The sequence below is a fragment of the Leucopleurus acutus genome (genome assembly GCF_964270905.1).
Source record: "Leucopleurus acutus genome assembly, chromosome: X".
Lineage (NCBI taxonomy): Eukaryota > Metazoa > Chordata > Mammalia > Artiodactyla > Delphinidae > Leucopleurus > Leucopleurus acutus.
In genome coordinates, this window is record NC_139148.1 from 4,824,067 (window position 1) to 4,849,568 (window position 25,502).

A 25,502-nucleotide genomic window follows, 5' to 3' on the forward strand; every position below is an offset into this window, starting at 1 on the left:
GGGAAGTCCCTGCTTTCACACTATCTTTAACTGGTTTTCCACCTCACTGGGAAGAGCCAAGGGAAGGGAAAATTTCAGAGGCAAAGAGGAAGATCCCTAAAGGGAGATCTTGCTGCCGGCACCTCGTACCCGCCCCAATCTGAGGCTAATGGGGGTCATCCTGTTTTTCTCCCACGTGCCCATTGAGGAAGGAAGCAGCCTCCCTCCTAAGCTGACCCAAACATTTTGTGCACGAGCCAGTGTCCTCAGTGGAACCCATTCTGAGTATTGAAGGTTCTTTCAATGGATCTCACCCGTTGATGGTCCAACTCAACCCAATGATACTATGTCTGGGTTTTGGTCCAAGGCTCTATAAGATGTCATTGTTCTCCAAGAGACAGCACAGATAAGAAAACGGCAATCTGCTTCCAGGTTGCTCATGGGAATAAAATGATCTCACAATATACTATTTAGATCATGTTAGCAACCAGGTCTAGAAGACGTCCTTGTGTGTCTGCCCTGGAGACGTTGACCATCTAAAGGGATGGTTCTCAGCTGGGGTGACTGTCCCTCCCAGGGGCCGTTTATCAATGTCTAGAGACATTTTTGATTGTTTTGACTCGGGACGTTGCTGGCATCTAGTGGATAGAGGCCCAGGTTGCTGCTAAACACCCTACAATGCACAGGATGCCACCCTCCAGCAAGGAGTGATCCAGCCCAATATGTTGGGAGCGCTGAGGTTAGAATTCTGCTCAAAAGCTTATTATTGCTCTTTTACGGAAAATGTCGTTATCTATATAATGAAAACCTCATCAAAACTTTTCAATAAGAGCATCCGGATAATATCCTCATATATGTCCATATCCATCTGTAAATCTGATACACAGGTATCTACTCTTTAGAAAACAGCCTAACTCCCTCCCACTAAGATTGGTGGAAATCAGCTTCCCTGGTTTCTTGCTTAAGCAATATTAAATTTACGTTTCTCAGGTGAGTAGACACATTCAGAGAGCTGGACCCAGGCTATATGACAATCACTTAATGAGGTTCCCTCACATTTTGCCACATTTTTCATTGAACGAGAGGAGTTTCGTTCAGAAGACCCGTGTCCTTCAAGTACAGCTTTGTAATTCTCAAGAAGCAAGTGCTGTTCTTGACAATCCTAGCTTGGTGAGAAATGAAAAGCCCTTCGATGCAGGGTTTCTGCTTAGGTAAAAAGAGCAGCAGTCCGAGGGTTACACATAGAGATTTTCACTTTGCAGAGTCTCCGTGCTGCCATGAGAATTCTCTAATTCAACCCCGTGGTGTGCCTATATGAGATTCCTCTTGACGGTGAATCTTTCCTTCATACCGACCGTGGCCATCGCCCCAGCATATGCAGAAAAATCATTCCCCCTGCATCTCCAAATAAGCTGATTCTGGACATACATGGAGGGCAGTCTTTCTCTGTGATATAAAACATAGGCAACAAAAATATAATACCTCAATACATTAATTCATTAAAGTGAAAACCTGTCAGCCTCATCTTTGCAAGCAGACAGAGTATTACCATAGTGAGTCTATGACCATGCTCCCTCTTCATGAAGATTGGCATGCCCAACTCTACTATTCCATAATGAAAATTCGATTTCATTTCTTTTTTCCAAGTTTGGAAAAGAAATCCAAATGCTTGGTATCACTTATGTCTGATGAAGACAAGGGGAGTGGCTTGGTTCTCCCACTCAGTTTTGCTGACATCTAGCTGGGTGACCACAGAAGACTTCTTCCATAGAGCACTACAGATACAAGAGCAAGCTGTACCCAGCTCAGCTCCATTTTGCAGAATAAAAGTCGAAACTCTTCACGTATGTGTGACTACGTGTAATTGATCTTGCTTTCTATTCACATATGGCAGAATGTTTGATGTTTATGGGTGGAAACACTTTTAATTATGAAAGAGACTTTCTGGGTACTTGGGATTCCCTTTAATTTATCAAAGATCTATGTGCTTTCTTCTAAAAATGTTTCCTGTCCTACTCTACAGTGAAAAAAATCACCTTATTTTTTTGTTTGTTTGTTTTACATCTTTTCTGGAGTATAATTGCTTTACAAGGGTGTGTTAGTTTCTGCTGTATAACAAAGTGAATCAGCTATACATATACATATGTCCCCATATCCCCTCCCTCTTACGTCTCCCTCCCACCCTCCCTATCCCAGCCCTCTAGGTGGCCACAAAGCACCGAGCTGATCTCCCTGTGCTATGCGGCTGCTTCCCACTAGCTGTCTGGTTTACATTTGGTAGTGTATATATGTCAGTGCTACTCTCTCACTTCATCCCAGCTTACCCTTCACCCTGACCCTGTGTCCTCAAGTCCATTCTCCACGTCTGCATCTTTACTCCTGTCCTGCCCCTAGGTTCATTAGAAGCATTTTTTTTTTAGATTCCATACATATGTGTTAGCATACGGTATTTGTTTTTCTCTTTCCGACCCAGTTCACTCTGCACGACAGACTCTAGGTCCATCCATCTCACTACAAATAACTCAATTTCGTTCCTTTTTATGGCTGAGTAATATTCCATTGTATATATGTGCCACATCTTCTTTATCCATTCTTGTGTCGATGGACACTTAGGTTGCTTCCATGAATCACCTTATTTTGAATATGGCAGCAAGTGGCTCACCTTGTGCCCCAAGTTAACCTCTTTTTCAGTCCCCCAAGCCTTTCCCTTCTGCTATGATCCCCAAATCCTCCCCAGAGTGGACCCAGCACAGGTGGGTCGGAGGGACGTCCCGAAGTACATGGCTCACTGACTCAGCTGAGAGAGATACAGCACATTCGTGGGGGGATGAAGTCACTGTCCCCCCAAAAAGTTCCCCAAACATGTTCTTTTCAGTAACGTGAGAGTCATCCGCATGCTATTGAATTTGACCTGAAATTCAGACATGACTCTCCTTGACACTGAATTGTTACTATCCCCATGGCTGCCATGAGTCAGGAGCCCAAAGAGAATCATCTCACTTTCCAAGTTAAAGGCAATCTCAAATGAGCACGTTTTTCACAGAATCAGGCAGACACCAGGGGAAAAAAGCATCCAATTTTGTAGCCGTGGCTGTCCTGCAAGCGTGCTTTGAAAAGTTGAATTTGTTTACAGAAAAGGCCAATCAGATGATTCCCATAGGGAAGCGGCGATGCTTTGCATCACTTTGAAAGTGTAGGGGCCTTTCTGCCTCGAATCGTGATGTTGTACAAACATTTCCATCCCAGCCATCCCAAGTATTTTGGTAACTCAGACACCGTTTAAAAGTTTAGCTCAATAGAGTCACTTTCCATTTTTCATGGCAGAAATGAGCCTCTTTTTGACAAGCCGTATTTCTCCAGCACTGTTCAACAGTGGTTGCCATCGCAGCGTGATTTATTGCCGGCTTCCAGGAAAGAGTGCGTTAGGTATAGGATGTAAAACAAAGATGAGATCAGTCTCTGCATCGCAAGAAAAAGGAAGTTTGCAGAACAGACTTTGCTTCCCTCCTTAAAAAAAAAGAGACACATCTGCTTGGAAATCAGAAAAAAAGTCTATGAGATTTACAGTGTTCTTTTTGTCATTCAATCCCCCTTTGTGGGATCAGGCCCAGTTCGGTTATGAAATACCAATCTTAAGAGAACAGTTCTGTCTCCTGGGTTCTTAAGTGCTGAGTTTTGTGGGTTTATGATGAAAAACAGCTTCGAGAAATGAGCTAGACATTGAGTCAGAGAAACAGAGATTCACTCTCACCCTCGAGCCATCGTGGAAAGGCCTTCTCTCCACGTGGAGCTAAAGGTGGTGGAGAGGTGTCGGGCCCATCTGTCCCATCTCTCACCTTCAGGGTTTTCACCACTGGGGGCTTTTTATGCGCAGGTCCTCCTCTCTGCCCGTCTCCCCTCATCCCTTGCTTCCTTTCCACCTACTTAGGCTCTCCTAATCTCAAGGACTGAGTTTTTCTTGAGATTCACAATACCGGCCATTTCAGGATAGAACTAGTATCCGGAGAACACACTGCTTCTGGATCGAATCATCTCTCTACCTTGTTCCTCTCATGGAAGATGAGAATCAGGCCTGGAAAGTGAGCCAATTCTGTCTTTTGTTCTTATTTTTAACTTACAATAATAGAATATTTTCAGTTCCGTGGACTTGTGCGGAGTGCATGATTAATAACTAAGGTGGGGACCAGAGAAGCAGTCAGCAGTAATTACATGATGGGATTTTTAGCGACACCAAAATAAACCACAAAGAAAAAAGAAAAAAACAAAAAAACTCAAGGGATGTAGGACCTCTCAAGGGTGCTTACCCACATTATATAACCAAGTTAACCAATAGGTTTAACTCATAGTAGGAGAGGCGAGGGATGGAGTGTTTTGGGTTTTTTAAAAAATTTTTGTTGGAGTGTAGTTGATGTAAAATGTTGTTAGTTCCAGGTGTGCAGCAAAGTGATTCAGTTATACATACACACAGATCCACTCTTTTTAAAGTTACTTTCCCCCACAGTTCATTACAGTATTGAGTAGACTTCCCTGTGCCCTACAGTAGGTCCTTATTAGTTATCTGTTTTATATATAGTAGTGTGTATATTCAGTCCCAATCTCCCAATGTATCCCTCTGCCCACGCCTTTACCCCTGGTGACCATAAGTTTATTTTCTGCATCTGTGACTCTATTTCTATTCTGTAGATAAGTTCATTTGTACCCTTTTTTTAGATTCCACATATAAGCGATATCATATGATATTTGTCTTGGAATGTTTTTAATCAGAGAAGGAAAACCCTCAAGTTCAACAATCTACCTCCTCCCAAGTAGCCTTCTGCCCCAGGTTTCGGTGACAGTGGCCTAATGGTAATCAACGACTTCAATTTCTCTAGTGGTTGTTAATGTATGTTTCACTCAAAACAAAATTATAGGCTTTTTTCCTTTATGTAACATCCAAATAGTCTTAATTTTGCTCCTTAGCAGTTGTATACAGTTATTGCCTACCATCTGGAAAGTTCCCCTTCTCGGCCTAGTTATAGAAGAGATATATTTACCTTTGAGAACATAAACATGTGTGTAATGTGTATATGTGATATGTAAATGCATGTGAGTACGTTTACATCTTCGGGGTATTTAATATCATCATGATTATTTACAAATCACGTCCCTGGGACTTAGAACTTCATTTGCATTGAAGTCCATCCAATCTAAATTGCCCCATGCTGTATATTATCTTTTTTTTAAACTCAGATTGTCAGAAATTCTTATTTGCTATAGATCCGTAGTTTGTGAATACACTGTTTGCCAAGGCAATAGGCAGAAAACTCGGTATAGGAACAGCAGCAGGGGAAAGCAGTGGAAAGCACGGACGCCCAGTCAGCTGGGTTTCAATCCCATTGGCTCTTATGACACACGTGGAGTTGGGTGAATCACTCCATTTCTTCATCCCATCATCCCGGAGTGATACTGGTCACAGCTCACGGTGCTGCTTGGAGGATGAAATGAGTTCATGCACGAGCAGAGCTGGCCTCCCTACATTGCATACGGCGCCCAGTGTGGGTCAGTTAGTGTCCTGGGTTGGTTACTTCATTACCATGTTGTAGCTCTATCATGCCCCCATTTGCTGGAAGGACCGACATCGGGAGGTTTTAGCCCAAGGCTGATGTGGCCCCCTGATGCCCACCTGCTTTGTCCCCCAGGATCATCGATGGGCGTGACCTGATGCCCCTGCTTCAAGGGAGAAGCCATCGTTCGGATCACGAGTTTCTCTTCCACTACTGCAACTTCTACCTGAACGCCGTGCGCTGGCACCCACAGAACAGTGAGCAGACGCATCTTTCTTTCCATGCTTGTAGGGCTACGTGCAGTCACTGCCATGGGAATAGAAGAAATTGCAAGAGGGCGTTGCTCTCATGAGATGCCCGAAAGATGCTCAGTTTTGCTTTCTCTGTCCTCCTCCGCGTTCCTTCTTCTCTTACGCCTCCCGGTGCCCTGGTGGTCCAGGCAGGGCGTCACACATTGCTGTGACATGTGCTTGCAGCTCCCTCAACCCGGGAGGACTTCCTTTCTTTTCCCTTCCTGGTTAATGCTTATCCATCCGCCCCAACCCCCCTGAAAGCCGTCTTCTCTGCCTGCTGTCCTGTAGCTTTTGCACTGGCACCGAATGCCCTTGAGATGTTTACCTGACCTTCTCTCCCGAGCCTCAAAGGTAGGGGTCGTGGCTCATCGATCTGTGTTTGGTCACGGATCGTGTGTATTTGCTAGATGTGGATATTTAAGACAGAGTTCAAACGCTTTGATGTTATCATGAGTCCCAAACCCAGGGGTGTTGTAAATCGTGCACTGTATCAGTGGCGGGACCTTCTTTGGGTTTTCCAACAGCGGATACAGGGGTGCATTTCTAAAAAGCATAAAGGACCAAGTGGAACCAAGTGAGAATCGTCGGTGTAGTGATAGGTTCACATCTGGTTTTCACGTATTTAAACTTAGAATTACAGTAAGGCTCACATCGCTAAGATGCCTAGGAGTCTATGGGAATCCAGCAACTATTACGCCCCTGCTGTATATCCCAGAGGTAGAGGCTGCTATTGGACTTTGAGGTTCCTCTTCAGTGGGAAACTGAAACTCCCCACTTCTCTAGTGTGTTTTGGGATTCTGCTCCCAGAGGCGAGATTCTCAGAGCAGCTTGTGTATCCCCTGCAGCTGATGACTTGGTAAAAACTCAGGTGACTCTGATACTGGATTTCAATGTACCCCTCACCCCATTCTGCTCACCCAGTCGATTTACCAGAGACATCATTTAAAGAGCAGGTGCTCCATTATTCTTAGAGTGGAAAATGATAACCCTTCCGTTACCCAAAGAGATCACACCAGGTTTACCCTTCAGCGTTTATACTTTCAATCTGGACGGCTTCCTTGAGATAGCTTCCGGAAGACCAATATGGCAAAACCATGGGCGCACGATTCCCGGCCCAGAGGGATCCTATTTACGTATCTCATCAATGTGTCCATCATTCCTAACACCCATAGGAATGCTGTCTCTTCTTAGCATTATTGGCGGCATTTAGATCTGAGCCATCTCATCATAAATGAGAGATGTGGTCCTCGCCACTTCCTTTCATACGGAGCCTGCGAGAAGCGTAAAGAACAATGTCTCGGGGACTCTTGTTTGTCTAAAGAAGGATGATATCACGTCCTGAGCCTTGCAGAATTGCATTTAAATAAAGCCAACCCCGTCGAGTGAGAGGAGCCGGAAGAAACCTACTGGATCAGGGGCTGGGGAAGCACATTATGTGGAGGAGTAAACAGAAAAGGGACAGGAAGAGGCAGAAAATAGGAGTAAGTGAGAAAAACAAGACCGAGATTCTGATAGGCAGCTGGCCTGGGGATAAAGCTTGCTTCTAAGACAACACACAAGTGACATTTTCTCTTATGCAGTTCCTTACTATCTTCTGTCCTGAAGCAGCAGCACACGAGGAAAAATGACGGTGTTTCCACACCGGAATCATGCATGTAGCTAAAGGGACTCAGGAAACCGTGGGCTTTATGAATCGTCTCATCTACTTTTCAGATTGTGCCTGAAACTCAGTAACAACGGTTGCTGCCTTGGCTGTCACACGTGGCTCCATGGCTGTTTGCTCAGTATTTCATCTGTTCGTTTGTTGTACACGTATTTATTGAGCACCTACTAAGTGGCACCTTCTGGGCTAGGCTGCGCACCTGTCAGTGAGCAAAATAGACCAAATTCTCTGCCAGGGAGTTGCTGACCTCTTAGCTCAGGACAGGCTGAAGGCTGTGCAAACAGCTGGGAATGCACAGGTGTGTAAGGAAGTGTCACCCGTGTGTGTGGAGTTACCTGTCAACTAGAGAATACAGAAAGTAAACTAGTACTAGAGGAGATGACTGACATCATCTCGGATCTGTGCTGGTAGGAGTTTATGGTAATCACTACACAGGAGACGCTTCCCGTAATTGTCAGTGGTAAGAGGGCTGCCTCCTGGCCTCCAAATACTTTGCTAGAAAAGAAGAGAGACGTTTAGGATCAGGGTTTAGAAATGTAGCGTCAGGGCAGCAGTGAGCTGGAGCCACCTCCGGATGGCTCAGGCATCTTGCCAGCTTGTTGGGAAAGCACTGCTACCTGGAAGTCAGCCAGGCGGCGAGCGCTGACACCCCGGCAACTGGCAGACCTGGCAAACGCACGCCCTGTTCCTCGCTCGGAAAGCACAAGCTTACCAGCAGTAAGTACGCTGGTACCCGTAAACTAGAGCTGAGTGGTGGTGTGGTTAAGATCCAGTTGCCGTTTGTTTTGATCAGTTGGACGCCTACATGTTACAATTCCCAACTTGTTACTCATTTTCCCAAAAACTTAGAGCTGGAATGCTGTTTCCACCCTTTTAAAACATGAACCCCTTTCAGCTTTCATATACAGTGTCTTCTCTATAATTGAATCATTCTCTAATGATAATGTTTCTGTAATTTCGTTGTCTCAGCAAATTGAATGGCCTAACTTAATCATCTCATATCCTTACGCCCACTGCATTTTAGAAGAACTCACGAAAGTGTTATTAGGACACCGGTAACTTTTCTTGCATTACAATGGGAATTGTGAGTTTAAATTTACTGTTCCGCATGTATTCAAAAAGTTTGGCTTTAAGTTTTGACCTACGAAGCAGTGTTAGTAAAAATTCAATGTAATGACAACTTGATTTTATGGTAAAATTTATCTTAAAAGACTGGTAGTTAGCTCTGAGATTCTGCTGCAGATTTTTGAGCAGATGAATGTAAGGCTATAAACTAAATGCTCGCATTAGTGTGAGACTTCCCAGGCCAGCTGGTCGTACAGAAATCCATGGGATGTGGTTATGCTGATGTGGAATCCAAGGAGTCCCATAAATCCTGCTAGCTTTTCAATTCAAGTTTGTTGGAAACTTCTCTCCTGTGACTTTCTTTTAAAGCATCATTTGAAAAACCTCAGTAGTACCCCTGAAGCATACATTGTGTATAGAAAAATGATAAACAATTTTGACCTTTAAGACTTCAAAATAATTTTTTAAAATCTTACATCACAACAAAAAGCAGTAGGGAATTAGAATTCATTCCAAAGAAATTTGTTTATATCTAGCTCTTTTAAAGGTGCCTTTTTTTGAAAATAGGAGATAAGTGAGGTTTAAAATTGCAACAGTATGACGATAGTATTTGAGGAAAAATGCTTGCTTTGTTCACTAAGATTTTCACCCAGTTAAAAAATTAATTTTGCCTCTAAAATGCACCTAAGAAAAGAGAGAAGATTCTAATTGCAGCTGCCTATGTCTCAGGAGTTGATCGGTGTAAGAAAGGCTATGCTTAGTTTTTGTCTTTATTAATGACTTCAGTTTGTGTCAGTGGTCTGATTCTCCTTTGTCTGATTTTCGGAAGTTAAACCTGAAGTGTCAGAAACAACAAATCGAGGGCCGAAGCTGAACTCACGGGGGCTGTGGCATTTTCACATGAAAGCTGCAGAGAACGTTCCTGTACTCCAGCTTACCTTAAGAAGGAGAAGCCCTTGCCCAACCAGAACTTTTGTCGCAATTAAGAAAAAACGCACATACGTAAATCACTTCAAGGATATATTTCAAGTCTTAGGATTTCCTTTTCCTTTTGGTTGAAAATCTCGACCAAAGGCTGCATTCCCAACAGCTCTTGACCTTTGCGATATTCACCCACTAATTCCTTCGCCTGCCTTCTCAGCCCGGTATCGTGGGACGTGTGTGTGTGTGATTGTAGGACCGCAGGGTGATGTGTCCCAGGATGGACGGGATCTGCTTTGCCCACAACCTCAGAGAAGGTGTGATGGTGATATAGGAGGATGGAAAAGGTTTCCCGGAAATTGTGTTCAACGTTTATTCAATTTGTTTGATCTCATTATCACTCAGATGCTTCAGTAACGGGCTTATCGTCCCAACCATTCATTTCCTTTAATGGAAAAACACCGTCATAAAAGGATATTTTGTTTTCTCCCACTTGGTCTATCAAACATGTATTTTTATATGGTACTTCCTATTACCTTTTAAATAATATTAGACCATTGTTGAAACATACGTCTACTTTTTTTTTATTGGAGTAGAGTTGATTTACAGTGTTGTGTTAATTTCAGCTGTACCGCAAAGTGACTGAGTTATACAGATACACATTCTTTTTCATATTCTTTTCCATGATGGTTTATCACAGGATATTGAATATAGTTCCCTGTGCTCTACAGTAGGACCTTGTTGTTTATCCCTTCTCTATATAACAGTTTGTATCTGCTAATCCCAAACTCCCAATCCATCCCTCCCCCAAATCCCTCCCCCTTGGCAACCACAAGTCTGTTCTCTACAGACATCTAATACTTTTCGACTAAAGTTTTCGCATGTCTGACCTAAGATTACATTAATTCTTGGACGAAAAACGTGTCAGCCATGACTTCTGTTCATTTGTCACAATGCAACCTTGCTTCCTTACAGAGACAAAATACATCACAATGGGAGTTTCTTTCTCGAATGCCCAAAGCACAGTGTTTCTGAACGAGTCCTCCAGTGTTAGCTCAGCACCCAGCTTATTTGCATCTACCATAGGCCACTTCTTCTGCCCTTTCCCCGCGACGTACTCGCTCCTACTGATTTTCTGCAATAGTTTGCACATCTCTCTTCTTCGGTGTCAGCATGGGGCATATGTCAGTTCTCACAGTATTCCTGCTTGTTTCTAGCTCCGTCCTGATTTGCTTCCATCTGCTAGCAGAGCTGGGCATTTTCTATGGGAACATTTTAGTTCTAACCAAGGCATGTTGTAGTGAATATTTGTATTAAGTATTTATATTAGGTATTCATATTTATATTAAATATTTGTGTCTTCCTCACCTTCGGATCTTCTATCCACAAATGTTTTGTAGGTGGTTTTAGGCTTTTCCCTGTTACTCTCTTATTCTTTTTTTTTTTTAAACATCTTTATTGGGGTATAATTGCTTTACAACGGTGTGTTAGTTTCTGCTTTATAACAAAGTGAATCAGTTATACATATACATATGTTCCCATGTCTCTTCCCTTTTGCGTCTCCCTCCCTCCCACCCTCCCTATCCCACCCCTCCAGGCAGTCACAAAGCACGGAGCCGATATCCCTGTGCCATGCGGCTGCTTCCCACTGGCTATCTACCTTACGTTTGGTAGTGTATATATGTCCATGCCTCTCTCTCGCCCTGTCACAGCTCACCCTTCCCCCTCCCCATATCCTCAAGTCCGTCCTCCAGTAGGTCTGTGTCTTTATTCCTGTCTTACCCCTAGGTTCTTCATGACATTTTTTTTTCTTCTTAAATTCCATATATATGTGTTAGCATACAGTATTTGTCTTTTTCTTTCTGACTTACTTCACTCTGTATGACAGACTCTAGGTCTATCCACCTCATTACAAATAGCTCAATTTCGTTTCTTTTTATGGCTGAGTAATATTCCATTGTATATATGTGCCACATCTTCTTTATCCATTCATCCGATGATGGGCACTTAGGTTGCTTCCATCTCCTGGCTGTTGTAAATAGAGCTGCAATGAACATTTTGGTACATGACTCTTTTTGAATTATGGTTTTCTCAGGGTATATGCCCAGTAGTGGGATTGCTGGGTCGTATGGTAGTTCTATTTGTAGTTTTTTAAGGAACCTCCATACTGTTCTCCATAGTGGCTGAACCAATTCCCATTCCCACCAGCAGTGCAAGAGGGTTCCCTTTTCTCCACACCCTCTCCAGCACTTATTGTTTCTAGATTTTTTGGTGATGGCCATTCTGACTGGTGTGAGGTGATATCTCACAGTAGTTTTGATTTGCGTTTCTCTAATGATTAATGATGTTGAGCATTCTTTCATGTGTTTGTTGGCAGTCTGTATATCTTCTTTGGAGAAATGTCTATTTAGGTCTTCTGCCCATTTTTGGATTGGGTTGTTTGTTTTTTTGTTATTGAGCTGCATGAGCTGCTTGTAAATTTTGGAGATGAATCCTTCGTCAGTTGCTTCATTTGCAAATATTTTCTCCCATTCTGAGGGTTGTCTTTTGGTCTTGTTTATGGTTTCCTTTGCTGTGCAAAAGCTTTGAAGTTTCATTAGGTCCCACTTGTTTATTTTTGTTTTTATTTCCATTACTCTAGGAGGTGGGTCACAAAGGATCTTGCTGTGATTTATATCATAGAGTGTTCTGCCTATGTTCTCCTCTAAGAGTTTGATAGTTTCTGGCCTTACATTTAGGTCTTTAATCCATTTTGAGCTTATTTTTGTGTATGGTGTTAGGGAGTGATCTAATCTCATACTTTTACATGTATCTGTCCAGTTTTCCCAGCACCACTTATTGAAGAGGCTGTCCTTTCTCCACTGTACATTCCTGCCACCTTTATCAAAGAGAAGGTGACCATATGTGCGTTTATGTGGGTTTATCTCTGGGCTTTCTATCCTGTTCCATTGATCTATCTTTCCGTTTTTGTGACAGTACCATACTGTCTTGATTACTGTAGCTTTGTAGTATAGTCTGAAGTCAACTCTCTTATTCTTGAAATGCGTCATCTTTTTTATGTGACCACTGCATGTCTTTTGAAGACACACTTGATAACAATACACTGCACCCTTACGTTTATTCTATATCTCCTGTCTAGCAGATGCTCTGCTACGCTCTTTGCATATGATGCCTCTTTTAATCCTCCTTATTAAAAGTGAGTTTGAAAAAAAAAAAAGTGAGTTTGATTATATTCGTATTAGATTTGGCCGTAACAGAAACAAAAAGTCACGGTAGCTTATATCAGAGGGAGGTTTCTGTCTTCATCTCGTGAGTGAAGTCTAGCGGTAGGTGGTCCACAGAGTTTCAGGGATGCAGACTCCAAGCTCCGTCCCGCCACCTGGAGGATGCAGCAGCTTCTTCTGCGTGGAGAAGGGTGACAGTGTCCACCTACGGGCAGCAGGAGGGAGCAATGGATGGAAAGAATGATGTTCCCCAGGCCAGAAGTTGGTCACCTGTGCACACCTGGTATCAGAGGAGGCTGGGCAGTATAGCCTTCATTATGGGTGTCTGTGTGCCCTGGTGACACCCCACAACTTTGGCAGCCTGAGGATAGTTTCAGTCTCTACCAAAGTTATTTACAGATGAGGACGAAGAGGTGTCAGAGGTCACAGAATGGGCATGCAGTAACAAGAGTTGACGCCAAGTTGGTGCTAAACCAACACTGGCTACTTTGAGAGTCTGCACTGTGGTAAATTGGAACTTCTTCCCCCAAGACAATAAGTTCTTTTATTCACACTCGCAAAGATGATTCTTCTTCCTCACTGTTGTCTCTCTGGCCATCTCCACAGCCCCATGGACTGTTTCTGGAATTCATTCGTGTCCTCTCATTCCCTAAGTCCACCCATCCTTGGGGACCTCAGCTCTGGCCTCCCCTGGATGAACTCTGACCCTGATCCACACCGTCCCACTGCCGCCATGTCCACCCTGCACATGCCTCTGTGCACACGCTTTCTTGAAGGCAAAGGTGACGTGGAGACCCCCCGTGGAGAAATCTCTGACTTCCTGGCTCATTTATCTGCCGTGAACAAATGTCACCAAGCAGCCTGAATCTCTGGCTGGCTGGAGGCTGTGTTGGCGCTGAGTGATTTTAGGCAGGACGCCCCCAGTGGATCTGGAGGAGAGACGCACAGAACGTACCGGGCCTCCTGTCTGCGCCCATGCCGGCTTCCGTGGTGGCAGCTGGCTTCTTCCCTCTTTTTCGGTGTCTTCCTGATCATCCCATCGGCCCGTTCATCATTAATTTACCAGCATATTTTTATTGAGCATCTGTTCTACGTAAGGCCCTGGGCGCTGGTAATTCACAGATACAGTCACTCTTCTATGTAAGGCTCTAGGTGCTGGGTATTTAGCACCCGTGGGAGATAACAGTTCTTGTGTTCAGAGAGCGAGTAACCTAGAAAGAAATGGAGTCCACAGACGGTGGTAGCCCTTCAGGGCTGAACGCACGGTAGAAACTGCTAAGAGGCGCCAGGAAACAGGGGTAGCTTCTGGCTGGAGACCTGGACAGGCTCACGGAGGACGAGTTGTCGGACCTTGAACAATGGATAGCATTTCAACACACAGAGACAGTGAAGGGGAGTGGGAGACTTTAGCATGCCTTGTGTACCCACTCAGTACAGAATTCATATTTCCATCCCCCCAAATGCAAAAACAAACGCTTAGTCAAAGGGAGTGTTTTGCTTTCGGGCGCTCAGGCATCACTCGTGGAGCTAGGGTTCCTCTAAATCTGAATTTAAAAGCAGGTGCTCTGGGTCACAGCCCTTACCTGCTTCCTCTTCCTTCTCAGTGTTTTTGTATCTTGAGTCTCAGTGCAACCAGCGCAGGAAGCTGGCAGAACCGGGTCTATAATCCATGAGCCCAGTACTGGGTCATTGAGGGTCTCGGCTACGGAGAATGGGTGGGCACGAGTCTCAGGGGTCAAGAACAAGAGCCCTTGGGTCCGCACTTCTCTGGGAGCATGTGTGAAGACACTGGTGCCCTAGGTTGCTCCACGTGGGCCCCCATCCTAGGATCTTTGGGTCTAAGACAAGAATGTGGCATTGATGTCAGGTGGCTGGCTCAGGACAGGGGAACATGGTTGGGGGGCATCATGGAAGCAAGGAGGTCGCCATGAGCGTGGGGACCTTGGGGTGGATTTTCAGACGTCTGTCCAGGAGATGAGATCAACATTACTAAGGGGGCAAGCTGAGGGTCCCAGTGGGGTGGTATGGGCCGCTCACAGTGGGAAAACACAAAAGTCTTTGAAATACTTCTAGAAGGACTCCAAGATGGCGCTATGTAGTGGGAAACACTGCTAAGACCGAAAACCCCAAATGACTCTGGGTGGCTTCTGTATGTACGCGGAATCCTCCAAACACCCAAAATAAATCTTGCCAAGACTAGCTGTTCAACAACATTCATCAAAGGATGTCTCAATCCGAGTGATAAATTAAGAGCCAGTGTGTGGAAGCCATTTAAATTTGTTGTCCGTATTCTTTAAGAATCCTTAGGAGGAGGGGGAAGGTGTCTTAAGACTTGTATTACGGTGGCAACAGGTTTAAGAGCATAAAGAAACTCGTGTTTTTGTCTTAGATTGATGGAAGCTTTATATTCAAAGCTAACGCAAAGGTGGTTATTACTATGCACCTGGCATTGTTCTGAGAGCTTTACACGTGGGCATGGGTTGTTAACCCCCAAAGCAAAGCCCCGAGACCAGTGCTACTCTTATGCTCACTTATCAGAAAAGGAGCTGAGGCCCTGAGAGGTTAACAGCCACGCCCAGCATCCCACAGCTAGGAAATCGCAAAGCTGGGATTGGAACCCACACCGTCAGAGCCATCAGAAAGGGGAGGAGAGTTCAAGCAGATCGTAGTCCACTAGCCACCAAGACAGGACACACTTCTGAGCTCAGAGACAAAGGATGTCTCCCCTTGATGCTGGTCGTGGCTCCAGACTGACAAGACTCCTCGCATGAAGGGAAGAACACTTTGCAAAGTGGACTGGTATCTGTTAGGCAGAACTCAGCATCTAATGTCTGCAGAGGCTGCTTCCAGTGCCGCATGGACAGAAAAAAACGGGCTCTGCATTCTCTCCGTTTCTGTTCTTGGGGACCCTGTGTGCTCAGGCTTGGGGTTTCTCTGTCAACGGACCTCTGAACCTTTTCTGGTGGCTGAGTCCCTGGGAGTGATCAAAATCACAACAGCTGTTCCTGTCCTGGGCTCTCACGCCCCTCAGATCCCCAAGAAATCCCAGGAATCCACTGCTTATTTTAATTTGGATGAAATAGCTGTTTTACGATTACACTTGGAAGGTGCTGAGTTCAGGGTCTAGCTTAGGAGTCAAGTTTTACTCACTTAAACTCTATTTGCCTTTTTGTCAAAGGACTGTAAACTTTCTTTTCTCATGAATCCTCTCAGGTTTTTTTTCCAGTGGTGATTTTGCATAAAAATGGGTTTCATAGGTAGGTAGTGATCTCCACAGCATTTTTTTTTTTTTTTTTTTTTTTTTTTTTTTTTTTGCGGTTCGTGCGCCTCTCACTGTTGTGACCTCTCCCGTTGCGGAGCACAGGTTCCGGAGGCGCAGGCTCAGCGGCCATGGCTTACGGGCGCAGCCACTCCGCGGCATGTGGGATCTTCCCGGACCGGGGCGCGAACCCGTGTCCCCTGCATCGGCAGGCGGACTGCGCCACCAGGGAAGCCCTCCACAGCATTTTCTATGGCCTTGACAAAGCAGCCCTCTAACTGTATGTCATCTTTGTCCTCTAATAGTCACAACTATTTCTCTTAAGTTTTGGAGCGTATTTTAAACCTAAGTCGAATTATTGTTCCCATCAATACTTAGACTTTTTTTTTGAAAAAAATGTTCCATTTAATTTTCCTGCATTCTCCCTAGAAAATGTAATAATTGCTTCCTCTGGTCAGTGGGCGTCAATTGTAAGAAAGATTCAGATCCCGTGGTGATCAAAATATTTATCTGTGACAGAGGTGAGACAGAAGCAGCCTTTGTTCAGAGTGCACTGGAATTTTAACAATAGAGAAAAAAACTTTTTTAACTCAACATTTTTTTAGTAGTGTATGGAGAAATCCAGGATGAAATACATTATTAAAATAATTTTGGTAAACAGGAATCAATATACCTATTAGAATATAAGGTGACACCAGGTACCTCCTGTCTTATCACATGATCTGCTGATTTACTTTTTTTCTGTTGAAATGACACCTTTGACAATGTCGATTCCTGGGTTTTTGGTGAGCAACGGAACAGTAAGGCTTCGTATCTTATACACCTACATGCAATAAAATGCAGCCCAGTTTCTCTCATTTGAGCAACTCCAAAGTGGTCTAAAGAAGTAATACAGAGAATACTCAATGTATCTTTTTATAAAAAGTTTCAAAAGTCCAAATTGCGCTATAAAAAGGCAAACACCCCTATAGCTTACCCAACAAATCTTCAGAAAAATTAATTCTTCATTCTGCACTTGTCCGAGCTGCACTGCCATACCACCGCTGCTCCCTGTGAGGACACTTGAGGTTTATTTACTGACTGGTCCTTAAAACTGCCCGCCCGTCTGTTCACACCTGGGCAGGACAGAGCACAGGTGGCCAGTGACGGAATCTACGTGCACGGCTTTCAAAAGCAAGCGGGAAGGGCAGGCCCTTAAATGAATTTGTTCCGGGAGCCTGTACTCCCTTGGGGTTTTAAGCACACCAAGACTTGACTCGAATGTCAAGGTCAAAACAGCCACCAGATGTGCAGCTTTGGGGCCGGAGCAGAAGAGACTTGCTTCCCCAGGCCTCTGTCTGTAACAGCCTCGGCCCCGCTGACCCTGATGGAGGACAGATTCTAAAGGGCTGCAGCTTCTCGCTGCCGAAAAGGCTTCTGGAGGAGATCTAGGGGTCAAGGGGAAGGAGAGGGGGGGACGGAAAGAATTTGAAGGTAAACTGCTTCCTCTTGACCTTCTGCTGGAGAGGGAAAGCAGGCCCCTGGAATTCTTCCTGCAGCCTCGCAGCCTGAATTCATCTTCAGAAGGCAGGTGCTGACCTGTAAGTTGTGTGAAGCGACACAGCCTGTAAGTGCCATCTCTCCCAGCATCAACTACGCGACGGACGGGAGGTTCCCCGTTACGGATCCCTTCAGTGTATGTATCTAGGCCGTACGCACATTGCTTGTCTGTGCTGACCGGTTCTTCCCCAAACCAGAGGGGTTTAGTCACCTTTGAAGATGCTTGTCTGAGGTCAGGGGCTGTTTGGGGAGAACGTGGGACCCGTGGCAATTGTTTTCTGTTAATTCCATTCATTTCTTTTGCATTTGGATCCATGGGCCACTCGATACCTATAACTACACAATCACCATCTCCATGCCGACAAATGATCGAAGTGAATCAGATAGGTGTGTGATGCTTCTAGTGGGACAGTCTCTATGGTTTTATATAAAAAAGCGGAAAGGATAAAGCGAAGAAGGACATTCTCGGTCTGCACCTAATTCTGCTTGGTTCGTATGTGTTGACTCTGTTTCGATCTGCCACCTTTTTCCACCCAGGAAACACTTTTTAGACCTCTGTCAGAGCATGTGTGATGAGTCGTCAGCTTTCAGAAAGCCATAACGTTGTAGGAGAAACAGGAAACCAAACGTTTCACAATTATTTGTTGGTAAATTAATTTTTTCTAAAAATGGCAATATTGGGTGTTTAATGGAACACAGAAGTTACATTTTAAAAACTACGTAACCATCCTACTCTGGGGTCAAATTGGAACTTTTAGCACCTTTATTAAGGTATCACATATAGAGCGTAGAATTCCAGTTCAGCCATTTTTAGTAACTGTATAGAGTTCTACGACTATAGTCAAATCTAATATCAGAACATTTTCTTCACCCCCAAAAGATCATTTCTGAAGCCCAGCTGCAATTTCTCCCCATCCTCACGCCCGGCCTCACTAAATTCTGGATGGGATGCGTCTGGGCTTTCTTAAAAGGGAGGAAATCACATGTTAGCTGAGGTCCTAGCGTGTTTCAGATGGTTCCTGATGGCTATATGCATGTGTACACGTGTGTATATGTGTGTGTGTGTCGTGTTTCACCATCTCACGTACATATTAGCACTGAGCCTCCCTCTTCCCTCCGCTTTGTTTTAAACAGAAACACAGGCTGCGAAGCTTAGCATCTTGAAGTTGGAGAACAAAAAGGGTCAGAGCTCGGAGCTTAGAATCTGTTAGTCAGTGTGTATTTGCTGAGTGCCTGTCCCAAGTTTATGAGACTGAACTGTGGCAGTCCTCTTAGAGTTCTCTGCTCAAACTATTAGTAAGGTTTTTTCCTTTCTCACTAGCTTCTCCCAGGCAATTAGGGGTTGGGAAAAAGATGGAAGAGGGAGAGAGAGGAAGAGGGGAGGGGCAAGAGAGAGAGAGAGAGAGAGAGAGAGAAAGAGAGAGGGAGAGAGGGAGAGATGGATCAAGGAGGAAATGCCACAGTTCTAATATGGTTAAGTTTGCATCCTAACAGCTATTGCATAATCAGCTTCGTCTCTTGTTCTGTCGCAGTTAAACAGCAATGCATGGGGTTTTTTTTTTTTTAAGCTATGTCTCTTACCCTTTTGAGCCTTAAGCATGAGAAATCCATTCCACGCGTAATCGAGCGGTAGGTCTCTGCCTTCTTGCAGCGCACGGCAGGGTGATTTCTGTGCATGTTCTCTTGGGGGTGACTCTGATGACGCTGTCCCCACGAGACCCACTTCTGTCCTTGTCAACCACAGGCACGTCCATCTGGAAAGCCTTTTTCTTCACACCCAAGTTCTTCCCTGAGGGCGCCAATGGATGCTTTGCCACACACGTGTGTTTCTGTCACGGGCAATACGTCACTTACCACGACCCGCCTCTGCTCTTTGACATCTCCCAAGACCCCAGGGAGAGAAACCCGTTAACTCCGACGTCACAGCCCCGGTTTCGGGAGATCCTGGAGACCATGCAGGAAGCGGCAGCCCGCCACGCTGAGACCCTGCGGGACGTCCCCAATCAGCTGTCGCTGGGGAACCTTATCTGGAAGCCGTGGCTTCAGATGTGTTGCTCATCTTCAGGCCTGTTTTGCCAGTGCGACTGGGAGAAGCAGGTTGGGAGAGGAAGCCATTAGCCACGTGTGTCTGGGGGCGCCCGGGGCCACCCCACCTGCTGCATCACAGACGAGCTCGGGGAGCGGCACTGAGCGAAGCCAGCCCTGGCAGCTTCCACCCCGGGACTCAGATCCCTTTTCTCTGTCTTCTCACCTGGAGACGCCATCAAAACCCCACATGTACACCCTGGGGAAAAAATCAGGGTTTGCAGTAAACAGAGGCACAGACATTCGTCACATCTCCCGAGGCCAATGTTATATGAATGCGGTAAGCGGGACTTCATCGAGTCTGGCCAACACCAGTGCGGACGGAGAGCAGGAAGTTGCACAGGTAACTTGTTCATCTCTCAGCCAATGCACGTGATCCCCGACATAAGGCATCACTTACTCCACAAGCTGATGTGACGCTGTGGCCACTGTGATTCCCCTTATAGCGCATCACAAAAAAGAGAATAAAATTTAAAGAGTGTTTACTAAATCTAACACATGCAACGTTATAATGAGTAAAAGACCATCTTGACCCATCATGGATGATGGTAAGTTCCAGTTTGGTTATTGGAAGGCAATTACTGTCAGTATTATTTGCAATAATATGAAATACTATTCATGATATATATGTTTATATATATACAGTTTATTCGAGAAGTTTACAGTATTTAGAATCTTATCACTATTTAAGTAAAAGCAATAGAGGCTCACAGCTCTGTCTGCGCTGCAGCCTTTTGGTGAAATCCCTCAGGAACAATAATGCCAAGACAAATCTCTCCTGTACGGATTTGCATCCCATAATTGGCAGCATTCTACTTGGGTTCTGCTGTTTCTTTGGTGAACGGAGGTTCTGAACTCAAAGGCTGCTTCAGTGATGCTGCAGTCCCTGGAATCCCTTCTAACAGGATTCAGAATTCTTGGCATGTAAAATGTGCGATATTTCATGGGGGGAGAAAGACACAAGCAATCCATCCGCGACCCACACCCATGAACGTGACATCTTGAGTTCTTGCAGAATTTAATGAAGAGAGAAGGTGATTCGTGTCCGTACATACCCGTACACATGTCCGTGTTTTCTGTGGTCTGATCCTGTGGCTAAGAAACATCGATGCCTCCACCATGAGATGTGCAGTTTTGTTTGAATTCCATTTCCTGCAACCTCAGTAACGCAGGATGAGGCATAACCAGGTCACGTCGGAGACTGGGGGTTAGGGGCACAGCTGGCAAGAGTTCCAATGTCTGAGCCACCAGCCCCTCCTGAGGAAAGGACTCACTTGTGCAGAGAGCACTTAGGTCACCTTCAGGCGCTGAACATCCTCCAACAGTATCATGCAGGTTCCTTTCCTGATCCGTCCTCAGGAGCTGTGGTCCCTCTGCCTCCCGTTCATCTCTTTCGGGAACATGTCTGAACATCTGCTCTTGGCTCAGGGTTTTCTCGATCCCACAAGAGTGCAGGTCAATGGAATACCCCACCCCACTGGTACCCTGGCCCCTCTGGGCACTTTGGAGAGAATGTGTACAGTGTGGCTCAGGCTTTCTGACAGTGGACTCTCATTTCCTCTGTTTGTCTCCACTGAAGAATTTCTAAGATCCAGCAGCATGTCCCCAGCTCCTCTTTAAGGTCTACTATTTCAGATTTTAATCCTTCTTTTTCTTAAAAAAGAGAAAAGATTCCCGCCCCCCCCCCCACCCACTCCCTGGGAATAGTTTAAAGTTGGAAAACAAACAGGATTCTTTCTTTTAATGCGGATTTCTCATTGCAGAAATTGCCCGAAATCTGTCACATTGTTCTAGGAAATAGTCTCATGAAAGAATGCACCAGCATGTTACTAACGTGTTAGGATTACTGCTATTATCATACAGAAACTATATAAAACCACTTACGAACTTACGTTTGAAGATGATCATGTTTACTCAGAATTGAACATGCTCAATGCAGATGGACTTTTACAAAACATTGTACGATGCAAGAACATGTGTTTGAGGGTGAAATAACTTGAAGGAGTTTTATAGATGATGTGAATACATAGCTTTGTATAGAATTAATTGTTTAATCTATACAATAGTAACAGCCAATGAAGAATCCATATACCTCTGGAGGTACAATGAGCTTTAAAGTATTTGCCTCAGAATAACTTGGATCACCCTTATGTTTCACGGTATTTGAAAATCAGGTTTATTTGTCATAATCATAATTACCATAGACTTCAGACCACTTACCATCTGAAAGTTTTGCTTGGAATGTACAGCAGGAAATTGGAATTCCCATCGGTGTGGCCTCGAGTTGTATGTGCAAACCTTAGTGAGTTTTGAAGCTTTAAACAAATTCTTTTTTTAAAAAAACCTTTGTATTTCTAGCATTTCGTAGATGTTAAAGGCTAAGCAAACACTAATCTATAGACAGGGCACTATTTGACAATGTCAGTATCACTGCATGAAAAGCAAAATCACAACCTACGTATCGAGGTAATTAAGGATTAAAGAAAGGAAACAGATTTCAGGTAGCCCTGAAGGACATCCAGTGAAGGGTAAAGAAACAGGAAAAGTACTTGGCATCTGTCTGAACAATGCGATCTGTGAAGTGATTGCCTCTGTGCAGGTTTCCCAGAACCTTGTCCTGATGTTAATGCAAAATGAAAATAAAATTTTCCTTGGCAATTAAACATTCTGTGCTGTCGTGCCGTGCTTTCCCACAGGACTCAATTCAGCAAGCGTGCGGAGTGTTTCCTATGTTTGGGGCACGATGTTAATGGATGGGGAATATGGGTTTTAGTTCAGCAAATATTTATGGAATGTCTGAGGCTCCGGGGAGGGGTAGGAAGTATAGAGATGGCTAAGAAATAAATAGCCCATGACTTTCATATTAGAGGGCAGGGCAAGGGCCAAGTTATCCATCTCGCACACGGCCTCTTTTCAGGGGCTCACAAAAAAATGTCTAATGTCTTTTTAATGTCAGAAACAAAAACTGAACATTTGGGGTTGAAGATCATAGGCGCACAGGTACCAACGCAGTCGTAAAATAGAATTCTTTTGTGTTTTAATATGGTTTATGTTTTTATGTAACCTGTCTTTATCTTGAATCTTATGCATATGTTTCCCCCTGGGCCTTGGAAGTCTTAACCGGTCCTGGACCCAGATGAAGCAGCTTCTTTGCTCAACAGATGTTTGGGGCAGAGAAGAGTCTAAATTTTGATACGACAAACCTTGCCCTCTCTTCTCTACCTTTCGACTGGGTTCCCTAGGAAGGCAGAAGTGGAGTCAGACTAAACCGCTGAAGCCATGAGAATAAGGAAGGAATGCAGTGATGCTGGGGCCTAGGTGGGCTCTCACTGACCCAGCCATTCTGGATAAAAGCTAAACCATGCCCGTCGGGAGGCGGGCTGACCCATGGGTCATAGTAGGGAGAGGTGTGCGTGGATGAAAGATGTTGCTTTGCACAGACTCCTGTGCAATACACGCCAAGCTTCGTCACCTCCTCTTTGGTCCTGAGAGGATGTAAGGTGTGATGTCAGTGACCAAGTGCCTCGTAAACTATAGCTGCCTGACTCCCCTCACCTCCCATCCATCTGGGCTGCCCTGGCCTCAGACAGGACAGTGTGGGTGCCCCGGCCATCCTTGGTGTTCCGATGCCACGAACCGGGTCTGTGTTGCTACACCTGCTTCTAGCTGACACCACTTCCTACCATCTCTTTGTGTGATGGGCTCCGAGTTAAGTGATCGTGATTTACCAGTATTTAAGGGTGTCAAATATTATGTTAGAGGAGCTGTTTCAATTAAGGAAATGTCCACTTACCTAATTAGAACACAAGCAACTTGAAAACGACCCATGTGTTCATGCAAAGGAAATACTGTCATGAAGCAATTTCTCAGTTTTCTGAGAACTCAATGGACCTTACATCTAGGAGAGCCTCAAATGTTTGCCCTAAAGGTGGTTCTCGTCATGAAGTTCAGAGCCTCTAAATGACCTCTCAGGGTACTGCTGTTTATCTTACCCATCTTCAAAGAAGCTGATTGTCAAATGAATGTATAATATATTCAAAACAGAAATAGGGCTTCCCTGGTGGCGCAGTGGTTGAGAGTCCGCCTGCCGATGCAGGGGACACGGATTCGTGCCCCGGTCCGGGAGGATCCCACATGCCGCGGAGTGGCTGGGCCCGTGAGCCATGGCCACTGAGCCTGCGCGTCCGGAGCCTGTGCTCCGCAACGGGAGAGGCCACAACAGTGAGAGGCCCGCGTACCGCAAAAAAGCAACAAAAAAAAGAAATAGACTCACAGACGTAGAAAACAAATTTATGGTTACCAAAGGGGCAAGAGAGGGGAGGATTCAACTAGGGGTTTAGGATTAACAGATACACACCGCTATATACAAAATAGATAAAAAACAAGCATTTACTATATACCACAGGGAACGATATTCAATATATTGTAATAACCTATAATGGAAAATCTGAATATATATATATATATATATGAGTTACCTTGTTGTACACCTGAAATACACAATATTGTAAATCAGCTACACTGCAATTAAAAAAAAAAAAGGCAGATTGTATGGTTTACCCAATGAGCAAACATAATGACTTTCATATGGTGGTCTGGGATATAAAATTGGCCTCCCTGGTTATATGAGGATCTCAGGTTTCAAACTGTATTACCTGTGCTGAGGGATGGTGGTGTTTTTCTGAAGGCCCAATTTCCGATGAATATATTATTATAAATATGGACTGTGAATTGCCTGTCAAAATTTATGTTGTCTAAATTTAACACAGGGTGCAAAACTAAGTCACACACAAAGATATGACATATTACCTAGTGGGCAGGGCCCCTCAGTAACTGCAGGTGAAGCAGAAACTGTCTCATAGCTCTTACATACGGTTTCATTGCAATGGGTATCGGGCAAGAAGACATATCCCACTTCTTTTATCTTTGGGACCATAGAGACACTCAGGCCTGGCCGGAAGTTCCCCGCACCATCCTCTGTTTGTAGCTGCAGGATGCAGAATATCCAGGTGAGGACTCTGAGATGGTCCTAAGGAATGGTGATGCCGTGACGGTAATGAAATAGCCTGGATCCCTGAGTCACCACCTGGGGCAGCTCCAGAGAAACCCCCCTCCCCTCATCCACAGGTGGCTGTGACCTGAACAGGATCTAATCTTTTTTTTAAGCCGCCGAGATTTGGAGGCTGCTAGTGCAACAGCAGCTGGGATTACTTACCTTGACTAATAACGCTAAGCTTGGCCACATTATGTAAGCTTGACGTTCTGTGATCATTTTTTGCATTGCAAAAAGATTTTTCTGATCTACTGGTGTTGCTTTGAATAGAAACCTATGCACTAATTTTTAATTTTGATTTTATGATGGGAAGAACCCTTAACATGAGATCTGCCCCCTTAACAGATTCTTCAGTGTACAATAGAATATTTTTAACTACAGGCACAGGATTGTACAACAGATCTCTAGAATGTATTCATCTTGCATAACTGAAACTTTATACTCGTTGATAGGAACACCCCATTTTCCTCACCCCGCCCCCCCCCCACCCAGCCCCTGGCAACCACCGTTCTGCTCTCTGCCTCTCTGAGTTTCCTCATATAAGTGGAATCATGCAGTATTTGTCCTTCTGTGACTGACTTATTTCACTTAGCATCTTGTACCTAAGATTCATCCATGCTGTTTACTGAAAGATTGCCCTCATTTTTAAAGTTCAAGGGTGTCTATTATTAAAAATCAAAACAAGGGCTTCCCTGGTGGCACAGTGGTTGAGAGCCCACCTGCCGATGCAGGGGACACGGATTCGTGCCCCGGTCCGGGAGGATCCCACATGCCGCGGAGCGGCTGGGCCCGTGAGCCATGGCCGCTGAGCCTGCGCGTCCGGAGCCTGTGCTCCGCAACGGGACAGGCCACAACAGTGAGAGGCCCGCGTACCGCAA

General features: G+C 44.8%; 1 protein-coding gene across 5 annotated transcripts in view; it reads left to right on the forward strand.

The window, feature by feature from the left end:
- Nucleotides 1-21,182, forward strand: part of LOC309978695 (steryl-sulfatase-like) — a 180,366-nt gene extending 159,184 nt beyond the window's left edge. For 4 of the 5 annotated variants that reach the window (XM_082865229.1, XM_082865225.1, XM_082865226.1 and 1 more), the window contains 2 exons: nt 5,658-5,779; nt 19,231-21,182. In XM_082865229.1, the coding sequence (XP_082721355.1) occupies nt 5,658-5,779; nt 19,231-19,604 (496 nt within the window). In that variant the 3' untranslated portion in view covers nt 19,605-21,182. The remainder of the gene's footprint in view (nt 1-5,657; nt 5,780-19,230) is intronic. The other variant, XM_082865227.1, reaches the window with a different exon arrangement.
- Nucleotides 21,183-25,502: the final 4,320 nt, after the last annotated feature.